Source organism: Mytilus trossulus, chromosome 3 (genome assembly GCF_036588685.1).
Source record: "Mytilus trossulus isolate FHL-02 chromosome 3, PNRI_Mtr1.1.1.hap1, whole genome shotgun sequence".
NCBI classification, from domain to species: Eukaryota; Metazoa; Mollusca; class Bivalvia; order Mytilida; family Mytilidae; genus Mytilus; species Mytilus trossulus.
In genome coordinates this window covers 58284644-58298154 of record NC_086375.1, presented here as the reverse complement: position 1 = coordinate 58298154, position 13511 = coordinate 58284644, and the positions used below count along the sequence as shown (strand labels likewise).

Genomic DNA, 13511 nt, shown 5'->3' with positions numbered 1-13511 from the left:
ATGACTTAAAATTTTATATCACTTGATTCTAGATGCTGCTTGATAAATGTTTTAATGATTCGGTAGTGTACGTATCTACACTAACTTTGCAGCAATGGTGGTAAAAATTATTAAACTGGTTGGCTATTTTAAAATTATCCGGAAAAGCAATTCTCTCCTTCAATGTTGAGAATGACATTGCAATCAGATTAAGCCTTGTAAATGATCATCGGGTAGGCCCTATCATGGCCAATATTTTTTTTATATTGCAACCATAGTTTCTTATGATTTCCTTTATTTTCGTCAATGCTGTCGTTGAAGTATTCAGATTTTGCTGTCTTGTATTGTTTTTGTGGCACTAATGAATTAAACTACGTAATTTACAATGATATCATAAGTAAGAGTCTCTTTGATGGCTGTTGTCTAAAATCTCCTGGGTTATCCATGGGTCTGTTTTCTATTCACACGAATTTCTTTTTCCTATGGTCGATGAAACAGTTATGCCTCTATAATTTCCAAAATCAGAAGCATCTTTCCCTTTTTTGTGAACAGGTGTTATGATTCCAGTGCTTACTCTGTCCCGTTCTTTCTAGTTTTGGTTTTTGGTCTTCATTGCAATCCTGTTACAGGAAGTTAAAATTTGGCGGGAAAGTTACACATGTCCATCTGCTGTAAATAATTTAGAACACACGATATTTAGAGCTATGCCTCTATTAAAATATGAAGGGGTTCGGTTGAATAACAACATATCATGATGCCATAAGATTGGTTAGTCGATATGTTCACAGTATATGTGGATTTTTTTTACAAACACGAAGTTAATGTTTCGTTCATTTACAACTACAAGTTGACGTACAAGGAACACCAAGTGATGATATTGATAATTTTATTTTTTATTGCAATACACAAATTTTAAAAAACTCATAGCAATAACGGTCTAAAAAATAAAAATATGTGAAACTCGACTATCACAGACACAGTAGAGCTTCGCTCTAACCCTGCTTGTGCGTTTGCATTCGACTCTAGTCCAAATAATTATGACGTCTTGAAAGGCTATTATAATTTTTTTCTTTGACGCCTTACATCAAAGAAAAAAATTATAATAGCCTTTCAAGACGTCATAATTATTTGGACTACATTCGACTCCAATCTTAATTGACTAGGATTGTCAGATTTCCTCTCTAACGCCACTGGTTTTCTATCCGGCCACTATGGTTCCTGCCCTAGATAAAACTGGCCTTCTAAATAGCCTAATTGTGGTGCTTAAAAAAGTTGGGTTAAGGTTCATGTGGACCCTATGCAGTCAGGATCCTACTTCATCAAAATTATCTCCCCATTACGCCAGTTCATTTTCACAATCGTAGAAACGGAAGCCATTGTAGGGATGACATGCTACCAATTTTTCTCTTGGAAACCAATAAGTTTATCCACATTGCACCATTACGATCCTTATATGTCCGTTGTATTTTTAAAAGACAAATGTATCAACTAGCTAATGAGCATAAGTTAATAATCTTGTCTGCATTGATTCAACTTAAAACTATTGTCTGATCGGTTGTCAGATGGAATATTTCGAAAATTCATAAACATTTAAAAAAAAATCTAATTAAATATTTCGTGGAAGGGCAGACTAGATTTTTTTTAGTGTATGAAGACTATAAACTCTAGTTATCACACACAGAAAATTAGAATTTTTTGAAGATATGCATTTTCATCATCCAACTTGAAAGACTGTCGTCAAGTACATTCAGTAAAAAAATAGCTATTCGAACACACCTTCTCTGTTTTTGTGACTCATTAGATAGGTATTTCATTTGACCCATATATTTCATCTTTTAGTACTGTGATTTTTTGTGTTATAACGTCAACCTGTAGCTTTAATATATAAAAATGATAGAATCTGAAGCAAGACGATGTATGAAATATTCTTACTTTGTGCGATATCAAGACAAAGTACTCAACTCAAACACGCCCGAACATAAAAAGGTGCACTCGATTTTCTCTTTTTGATACAAGTGTTACCCATTTTTTAGATTTTTTTTCTTGTGTCATATAATGGAAGGGCAGACACGAAAATTACTAAACTAATAGATTGATATGTTTTCCGTCCGTGGTAATTTTTTCAAAAAAATCAGAGGTTATGCATTTTTGTCATCCAACTTGAAAGATACCCATGTCGTAGACTTGATATCTAACTGTTCCAGGGTTGGCAAAAACCCGGGTTTTATGAGTATTGCCCAGCCCAGTGGGAAATACTGGGAAAACCCGGGTTTTACTGGGTTTTAGTGGGTAATACTGGGCAATACTGGGTAATAAAAAATACTTGTCTGAATTTTAAAGAGGATTCAGTGATAAACACAAATTTAATACATTTAATAAGATATTTATACCCTATTTTGTTTGTTTAGCATTTGTCTAGATGGGCAAACTGTAAATATAAAGCAAACAATTTTTTTTTTTCAAATATATATAACTCCTATTAAGAATTGACAATTACTTGTAAGAAAAATTAAATTTGAATAATGTCACCAATTAATTAGTAATTATTCAGATTAGAACACAGATTTGTTAATGTAACAGAAATCAGCCCTTATAATTCTATAAGTTTTATTGGCATGACCCCTCAGGGTGTTTATTTAGCAATGTGAATGTATGACAAATAAAATTAACAAGTCATCTAAACACTGCAATAAAATGCATGTTTCAAGGTTTGGATTATTAAACAATGCTCGGTAATTAAAAAGGTATCTTTAAATGTTCAAATCTTCTGTTCTGCCTACATATAGAATTTATAGAGAAGAGAATGAAATTGACATTTCAATCTTCTAGAAATGACTGTCAATGGTTATCTGTATAAAAAGTATATATATTTAGCTGTTATACTATAAAACTGTACCAAGTCTTTACTATTTAGTATTAAAATAAGCATAGAAAATCATATTGCCCAGTATTGCCCAGCCCGGGAAAACCCGGGTTTTCCCACCCGGGAATTCCCGGGCGGGTAATACTTTGCCAACCCTGAACTGTTCTGCTTAACTATAAACTAGATAAATTGAAAACTTATGCAAATGGTGTTTTTAAAATAAAACACCTCATAATTGAGAAGAAAATTGCATTTTGTTTTGTTTCTATTAACTTTTAAAAATTTTGTCACTATAGTAAACAATACAGTAAACATTTATCGCCTTCTCTAATAAAAAGCTTCGATTCTTTTGTTCTATTTCAACCTGGTTTCCGACTGTATGGCTAAAATGGCCATATTTTCACCTAAAAATTTTCTCTGAGTACAGACAAACTTGTGCATCTGTAAAAAAATTCAGGCATAGCATGCCCTTGATAAATGAATTTTAAATATGTTTTTTGTTTTATAAAAATAAAAACTTACCAGGATTTTGCCGTGCACTTTTTTTCATTCCTCCAGAAGGTGCCAAAATAAACTAAAGTTGGGAAACAGGTTTGAGAACTTCACCATAGGTAAAAATTAAAGTGAGCATTTTTAATTGACATGGACATTAGATGGACAATAGATACCTGACAATAATTGGATATCTAAACTGTGTACCTGAGTGGACCATATCAAAGTAAACTCAACTGTTTGTTAATTTTATCATCTTCTGCAGAGACGAAAAAAAGTGTACAGCAAAATCCAGTTAAGTTATGAACTTTCTAAATCATACAATACATTTGAATTCTATTTATCTAGGGCATGCTATGCCTTAAAACTTTTCCAGATGCACAGGTTTGCCTGTACTCAGAGAAAATTTTGATGTGAAAATACGGCCATTTTAGCCATAGGGTCCACATGAACCTTAAAAACACAAAAAATGTTATTGACTAGAATATTGAAATTTATACCAGGCTTCTTGCAAACTTAACTGAATTCTTCTGTCCCTATTATGCATATATTACATTGTACCATGTACCTTATTTACAGTTACATTTTATTGATTTTTCTATTTACCATTTTTTTTGTGCAATATGTTGAATAAAGAGACACAAAGCAGTGTCGAGACTCATAAAAAAATAGGAGATTCGCGTTCAAAAACAAAGTAAATATAAAATGACAAATTCATTAAAAAGCAGATGTAAATAAGAAATATACATGCATTATAGAGACAAAAGAAATCGGTCTACTTTCAAATGAAATCACCCTTCTGTCCTACAGTCGCCCTGAATTTGTATGCCCCGGCTCTTTTGTTCTTTTTTTTAATTGGGAAGGGGGGTGGGGAGAAGATTGGGTTTCTTAATCCTAATTTACCCAAAACAAACAAAACACGCAGTAGAATAGCAGCGGTGTGCATACTATAAATACAATTCCAGATCTTTTTTAGACAAATTTCAACATGTTCATGTATCCCACCTACGATAGAAAAAAAAGCAATATTTTAGGTTCTACTATCTTCAATATATCAAGAAAAAAAGCAATATTTTAGGTTCTACAATCTTCAATATATCAAGAATGCCTGAACCATTGTGAGAACACTAGTTTTCAGTTGGCGGTTGGTCAGTCATTTGTTAAATATCAAAATTCATATTTTTTTTCCTCAAGAAATTTAGAATAAATAAAAAAAATACTCTTAAAACATTGAAAAAATTATGAGTTGTTGCCATTGTGTTAACTTTATATTTGATGATAATATATTCTTATCTTATAGTATAATCTGTAGCATCCAACTATGTAATGGTTTGTAGTAGAAACTACATATGCCATATCTGAACTTAAATTTCTCTTTTAGAAAAATGGATTTTACAAAGAACTGCAGATTGATGGGGCAACCCTATGTGTACAAGCATGCCACTAACTTAATCAAGACATTAAACAAGCAAAGAGAGGATCGTCCTGATCTCTGTGATGTTACTATCATTATTGAAGGAAAGGTTAGGACAAAAATATAGTGGCAAATAGTTTTCAAATGATGGTGTTCAATTACTTTTCATCTGATTTTGTTCTAGCAGAGACAAACTATGTTTAAAATTCCTAATTTGAAATATAAATATTGTCTGACATCTGACTAAATGCTTCTACAATATTTACAAACATTTCAATTGCATACTAAGGACAGAATTAAACTTGTGCTCCTGACAAAGCTCTAAATTAAAAATACACAAAAAGTAAAACGTACAAACAATTCAATAGACCATACCAACCTCTAACATCCTAACTCTTTCAAATGGATAGATGCACAGACAACACTGAACAACAATTTTAGTAATTTGACTTTTTATTTAAAGATTTTCCGAAAATATTTAGGTCTTCTTTCCATGTAATATATTTTGATAATTTTTATGGTCCCCTTCCTCTAAGGAAAGTTGTAATGTTTGATTACCTGATAATGTATGCAGGGGCGGATGCAGGAATTTTCGAAAGGGGGGGTGCTAACCCAGGGCAAAGGGGGGGTGCAAAACATATGTCCCGATACAAATGCATTGATCGGCAAAAATAAAGGGGGGGGGTGCGCACCCCCGGAACCCCCCCTCTGGATCCGCCACTGGTATGCCTTCTGTGTATTATGTATGGATACAAATTCATTTTCAGGAACTGAAAGCCCACTGGTGTGTTCTTATGACCTGTCCTTATTTTGAATCAATGTACAACAGTGGATTAGCAGAGAAAACTTCAGGTTTGATCATATTTCCCTGTTATAAATGTTGTTAGAGCCTTGCTTATTAGTCTGTAATGTCCTATCTCTGTGTCTTTATAGCATCTGTGTTCAAGATTATTATTTGGTCAGCAAAATATCAAAAAAAATAAAGTCGAAAGGTAATAAATATTAACCAGTACATACCTCTCACTTTTGTTGAGTCTTCAATTTTGTGATAGCAAAACAAAGCAATAGTACAATTTATGGATGAAAATTTATTACTTTGTCATTGTAGAGTAACAAGAACGTAATTGTCAAATTACAAGTAATTATTCACATATGCACTTACTAGAGTATTTCCGATTGAATTCATCCTGAAAACTTTATGCTATTGTGAATAAGTGAGGAAAATAGCTACCTTTTGATTTTGATTTTTTTTCCGATATGTCAATCTAGAGTCATAGGTTATTATAATTGTCAGACTAGTTATTTTTTAAATGTTGTGCACCAACTTGGGCATGTTTGAATAGATTTATTAGAAACTTAACACAATTGCTGGACTTTGAAAAAGTAGGGTACCTTTGGATTTACGAAATTTTCCAATTTTTTTTTTTATTATTAAGCTGTGATAAAGGGATTTATCTGCTTGAAACACATCAATATTAAAAGACAATTTTACATATAAAGCTCAGAGCTCCAGATAAGAATTCACAAATTGGGATTTTTACCCACCATTTTCTTATATGATTGGGTGATAAAGTTTTTCAATTGCATTATCAATTTCAATTCACCCCTCATGTTAATATCAAATTGGGTTTTTCACCACCAAGCTCCTTAATGTATTGTTTTTTTTTCATCAACACAATATTGAATATTTTGGCAATATCAACCCCAGATGTTTTTCCATTATAAATATGTTTCTTTGTATTATATTTGTGCTAGCTGTTTTATTTGGTTTATTCACTGAGGAGCAATTGTAGGTTTAATTTGTGTCCGGTTTCAAACCTTCTGTCAGTTTTGTATTTTCTCACAAAAACGGATATGTGTATTCACAGGCACTTGTCTTATACCTTTATAACTTATGTAATAAATTCTGAGACCAGTGCCTGTGTGTGTATTCATTAACTAACCGTAAAATGAAAAAAAATAGTATATAAACTGTAATTATAGTTGAATGTTTTTGTTTTATTCAATTTACATAAATCTGGGTTTAGTTGTCTTTTATTAGAACTTTATCATGTCATAATAGACCACTTTCGAGTTCATCCGTCACCGGGAAAAAACTCATCAATTATACGCGCCTTTATCATCGTCATTTGTGCGTTTAGGGGCGTCGTCACTTCCTTCCAATGTTGAGCGAGTGGTTGGAAAACTATAATTCTATATTGTACGAATTATTCGGCAAATTGAATTTTTCATAATTGACAATCAACACTGCTGTCATTAGGGAAATGTCAGGAAGTACCTACAGAGCAACCATTATTTCTAGTTTATCCTTCACAAAGACGATCACGAAGACGCTTGAAGAACGTAAATAGTGCAGGGATACAGGCGAGCCCCTCTATCTGGTAAATGACGTCATAAAGGCGTGTATAATTGACGAGTTTTTGCCGGTGACGGATGAACTCGAAAGTGGTCTATTGAATTGGCCTTTCACTTTTTCCAACTGATTTCGTTCTTGACGAAACCCCGTGTTAATAACAATGTTCTCGTTAAGGTACACACACACACCCGTGCGTTTGATGGACACTTCCTAAAACACTGGCTGCGTCTTGTTATCATCATAACCTTTCCTCAGCTTTTCAAAAGAAGCAGAAAACATGCTTCTATTCAATATTTTTACCGGACATCCACTTTTGTTTTAATTCAATGTATGTTAGGATAAATCCTGAGCAATGCGAAAAAAATATGTCTACATGACACACGCTAATTGGATAAACGCCAAGAAGATCGAAATGTTTTCAAAAACATGTGTACCTAATGAGCAACGGAAAACTCCAACAGGGACCCATTTCAGCTACTTGATGCAGGGATCTATTTTTAGAATGAAATGAAATTTCCAATTATGAATATTAAAAAAATAGATTTACGTGACACCTGTAAACAGATTTATTTATATAAGGGTAAAGTATGCAAACGGTAGCCAATAAAAGGGTTGAGAACTCATGGTTTTGGCATATAATTATTATTATTATACCCCCGCTTTAAAAAAGGGGGGGTATACTGTTTTACCTCTGTCTGTCCGTCAGTCAGTCCGTCCCATGAATATTTTTCGTTGCATTTTTCTCAGGAACTTCAATACAAGGATTTCAAAAATTTGGTTTCAGGGTTTATCTAAGTCAGCTATACCGTGTGATGCGTTTTCAGATTGATCACTTGACAACTTCCTGTTTACCTAACACTTGTATGATTTTACACATGATAGCCAAGTTGAAAATTTTCGTCACACTTTTCTCAGGAACTACAATACAAGGATTTCTGAAATTTGGTTTCAGGATTTATATAAGTCAGCTATACTGTGTGATGCGTTTTCAGATTCATCACTTGACAACTTCCTGTTAACCGAACACTTGCATATTTTTACACTATTAATTTTTTCGTCCTATTTTCCTCCGGAACTACAATACAAGGATTTCTGAAATTTGGTTTCAGGGTTTATTTAAGTCAGCTATACTGTGTGATGCGTTTTCAGATTGATCACTTGACAACTTCCTGTTTACCGAACACTTGTATGATTTTACACATGAGAGCCAAGTTGAAAATTTTCGTCACACTTTTCTCAGGAACTACAAACAAGGATTTCTGAAATTTGGTTTCAGGATTTATATAAGTCAGCTATACCGTGTGATGCGTTTTCAGATTCATCACTTGACAACTTCCTGTTTACCGAACACTTGCATATTTTTACACTATTTATATTATCCACTTGCGGCCGGGGTATCATCAGTGAGCAGTAGCTCGCAGTTTCACTTGTTGGGTTTTCCTTTGAATTAATTGGGTTATTGAACCCTGCTAGGTAATTGCATTGGGTTTTCTGTTATTTGTATTGCATGATCACGCAAATAAGCAGCTTATCTGGAGCTCTGAAAGCTTTTAGACTTGGTAGGATAATTTTTTGTCATTTTTACTTGACTACTATATCTTCAGTTTGTTCTGACAATTTTATGGGACTTGTAGCATAGAAATCATGTTGTCCATTCTCGACTTGGATCCTGACTGGCAGTAAAACGCTTGCCGAAGTGGGGCGGCCGTTTGGCTGTGCAGGATGTATTAAGTTCGCAGTCACGTCTGGTCAGAAGGGGGACGTTAAATCCGATCCCTCGTGTAAAGAAAGTGCCACACTCTTTGCACGTTAAGAACCCTTGCAACAACTCTTTTAGGGGTCCGTAGGTGGCCTGTTGCAAGGCAAAATTTCTGTCCCTATCCAATATACCCTCATTTTCTAGTGGCAGTCCCAATTTTCCCGACCATCATCCCAGATGGCCTCTATTGTATCAACCTACTTATTGTATTTATTGTGAACTTGTTCTCGTCCTGAATATGCATGAAATAATTGCCACTGGACGTAAACCAACCAACAATCGATCAATCAATCAATGTTGTCCATTCTCGTTACTTTTCTACCTTGGCTAGAGGTATAGGAGGAGGGTTGAGATCTCATAAACATGTTTTAACCCCGCCGCATTTTTGCGCCAGTCCAAAGTCGGGAGCCACTGGTCTTTGTTAGTCTTGTATTATTTAAATTTTAGTTTCTTGTGTACAATTTGGAAATTAGTATGGCGTTCATTATCACTGAACTAGTATATATTTGTTTATGGGCCAGCTGAAGGACGCCTCCAGGTGCGGGAATTTCTCATTACATTGAAGACCTGTTGGTGATCTTCTGCTGTTGTTTTTTCTATGGTCGGGTTGTTGTCTCTTTGATACATTCCCCATTTCCATTCTCAATTTTATCTTGAAAACTAATATATAGATGGAAATTTTCAAAGTAAAATGATAACCAATACCAGATTTATAGAAATCATCAGTCGACTCCTCACTTCAATTATTGCCTGTTTTTGAAGATTTTTACCAATTATTGTTGAGAATAGTGCAAATTGATAACATTGTTTTTCCTGTATTTTGCGTCTTATGTTAATGAAAATTATTTAAATACATTTCTATAATTAAAGCAAGACGAGATTTAGTGTTTCAATAAACTTGCATGACTAAAATTGTCTATTGCCCTTTAATGATGTTTTTTGCCAATATTTTGCATTTTTGCACTGAAAACTACAACAAGTAGATAAATATGTTGTAAATAACAAAGATTGACAAAAGAATTCAAAATTGCAGAAATTATCATTTGAATCGTTAGTGAAGCTACTTCCCTTCATTGATGAATTTCATCAACTGGAAATTTTCTTCCCTTCATTGATGAATTTCATCAACTGGAAATTTTTGAAACTCCTGTTTTCACAATCTGACTTTAATTTTCCGTCAGATGACATGAAACTTGTACACAATGCTTATTACCACAAAACACAGTTTGAATTCAAATTTGGGTGCCATCACTTTAACTGTTCTTGATAATGTCTCTTTATAAATGGTTGAATTTTTCTGCACTATCACTTGTATGTATTGACTAAACAGTTCATTTCAACACTCAAAAGTTGACATAAAAAAAATGATCCTGCATATTTACAACCAGGGATATTCCTGTCCAATGGGCACATCCTTCTTTTATTATATGTATAAAAAAAAATCTGTCAAATTTCTTGTATCAGCCTAGCTAACAGGAATTATGAAATATCATCTTGTTTCTAGAAACTATAGCAATACATCCATAACACTATCTATAAGAAACTGATTTCAGATATAACATGATATGTAGCATCACATAATAATTTGAAACTGATATGAAAAAATATTGTTGGAAACTAAAGGGGCATATGGGTTTTTTTTTGCGTCAAATTGACAAAGTCGTATTTTAAATAGTAATAAACAGATTATCATGGGTCATCTCAACTCAATTGCTTTTCTCACTTTTGCTGTACTGACTCAAGCGAGTAAATCAATCTTTTTGAGATAAAGGATAATCTATAATTAGACACTATGTTATATATAATATTTTGGGAAATATTACGACCTAAACTTTGACTTGAACAATTAGTTTATTAATGTACTAAGGGAAAGTATTTTAATTTTGTTTAATTTCATAAGTAACTGTTTTAGAGACTCATATCTTGTTATGTGCTGATTCTGTCTTCAAAAGTGATATATTAAGAGAATTTTCTTATTTTTACAGGAAAAGTCACCATCCATATAGGAAAGACATATGCAGTAGAGAATGTATTGCAATATTTGTACCTTGGAAATATAGAGATGTCAATGTCTAACTTAGAAGATATTCTTGAAGTTGCTGATTATTTACAGTGTTTTGACCTTAAAAAATTATGCAATGAATTTCTAGCCTCGCAACCAATGGACTCAAAATCTTGTGTCAAGATCTGTCTAATTTCATCTCTTTATGATTTAGCTATTCATGATGAAGCAATGAGATTTATGAAAGGTCATTTGAAACAAGTTTTTCAAGATGAAGACATTTTAACCCTGACACATGATTCTGTTTTATCATTATTGAGTGATGAAACACTGAGCTACGTTTCACAAGATTCCTTTCTCCAATTTTTACTACGTTGGCTAAAGTTTGATATAGATAACAGGCGTAAAGATGCTTTTCAATTATTCTTAGCTTTGAAATTTGAAAATGTATCAAATGAAAGTTTAAATCAGGTTTTGACAGATAATGAATTAGATGGACTTTTTCCGACAAATGATATCAATGCTATACTAGAGCAAAGGAATAATGGAACCAATCCTATATTACAAACCAGTGACATAGTTATATTGGGAGGGGGTGTTTTCTTTGATAAATTGAATTTTGGTCAACCTAAAGAAGTTATCCTTAGTTCTAGTAGTAAAAAGATGTATGCTTTTAATCTTGATGAACAGAAATGGACAAATCTTTGGACTATGCCGTTACCTTTAGAACGTCCAGTTATAAGAGTCAGTGAGGACAGAAGAATACATGTGATGAACCTGTTAGGTCCAGCTAGATCAGAATTTAGTTGTTTTAACCGTTATGATATGCATATCTTTGAAATAGCAAGTAAAAGCTGGAAAACAATTAAAATAGAGAAAGACCGACATTTAATAGGATTTTATCTTCATGATTTTATTCTGTGTGGTAAAAGAATATTTCTGTTAGGTAGAGGATTTAAACAGTTTAGCACTACAGAAGAAAGCTGTAAACTGATGGAAGTCAAGGATGATGGTTCAATTGAAACACAGGTTCTCTTTGATTGTAATGCAAAAGATAATTTCTATTGTAGCAACTTAGATTCTGAAAAGATTGTAATAGTATGTGAATGGTTTCACAAAAAGACATTCTCTATCAAATATTACAATTTGGATACACATGCCATGACTGAACCTACCCGTGCGAAGTCGTGCAGTTCAACTATTTCATTCACAAAGATTTTAATGTACAAAGGAGATATCATTCAGCTAGATCTTAAACGGAGAATGATGAGGAAATTTAGCCCAAATAACAATACATGGTTTTGCTACCCTAAGATCACAACTCCACCTATCGAATTGTCAAAAAGTGCAATGTATACCTTCTGTAATGATAACTTGTATGTTTTTGGAGGTGACAAGTCTAAGAGTGCATACAAGTATATTTGTAAGAAGAAGATATGGGTTGAGCTAGATGACATACCAGTGACCACTGGTCTTTACAATAGTGGTGTCTGTGTGTCCACCGTAGCCTCTGACCTTGTGGCATGTCATCCAAACTGTCCACATTGTTACTATAATCCGAAGGATTCAGGTGTGACTTACGCAGAAAGTGAACATTCTGATGCTAGTTATCGGGACTCTGATGATGATGAGGATGAATATGATTGGGATAATGACTATGATGAAGAAGAGGAAGAATATTCGAGGAGTTCAGATTGTGTGTTGATGTGAAATAACATACTGGTAGTTATTTATGGATTTTTTTTAAGTTTTAACAAAATAGAACTGAATCAAGTTTTTTGTCACATGATCACTATGAAGTAATTTTAAACTAGTGCTTTTCTAAAATATACAAAAACTTTGATTAATCAAATGTGCATGAGAATAACGAAGTGATGGATAGACTGTTGTTAATCAAATACAGATTTTTGTTACTTTAGTCCAGAGTCCTTCATTTGATTAAAGCTTTCCAGACCATCTTCTTGGCAGCTATCTAACTTAGTAATGATGTGGATGAATATTTGTAGAACTTCCAGTAACAGTTTGAAATATTTTAATAAGATCTGATATGACTGCCAATGACACATGAGTTAATTGCCCTTGAAAGACGAGTTTTACTCATTGTAAACATAAAATATGTTCTCACAATAAGATCAACTGTCAAGTCACGGCTAAAATTGGCAATCCACTTCTGAAAGTTGTTACTTTCCTTTAACATGTTTAAAGGAATTTTGAATTTCGGTGATGGCAACAAAAAAACAAAAAGGCCAGAAAAATAATATTTTGAAATAAGTAAACAATTAAAGTTGTTGATGAATCTGGCACATAATGGATTTTTTTAAAAGAGTGTAGAAAAATATCTAATAGATCAAAATCAAACTGACAACGTCTTGACTTTAAAAGAAAATGACAAATATGACTACACAATACATAACATAGAAAACTAAAGACTAAGCAACACGAACCCCAACAAAAACTGAGGATGATATTAGTTGCTCCAGAAGGGTAAGCAGATTCTGCTCCACATGTGGCACCCATTGTGTTAGTAGTCTTTTTTGGTATGTCATACTACAAAACTAGAGCAGTTAAACATAAAAAAAATCAACACTATAAAAATACTTCCTAGATTTAACACAAGTATTATATTACATGTGTCCCTTAGTGGTA

The 13511-nt window shown here is 33.2% G+C and overlaps 1 protein-coding gene across 1 annotated transcript; it reads left to right on the top strand.

The window, feature by feature from the left end:
• The first annotated feature begins 579 nt into the window (after positions 1 to 579).
• On the top strand, positions 580 to 12783 carry LOC134711969 (uncharacterized). The gene is made up of 4 exons (XM_063573032.1): positions 580 to 747; positions 4716 to 4857; positions 5516 to 5600; positions 10849 to 12783. Exons 2-4 carry the CDS (start codon positions 4720 to 4722, stop codon positions 12573 to 12575), a joined length of 1950 nt encoding a protein of 649 aa, XP_063429102.1. The 5' UTR covers positions 580 to 747; positions 4716 to 4719; the 3' UTR covers positions 12576 to 12783.
• The last annotated feature ends 728 nt before the right edge of the window (positions 12784 to 13511 follow it).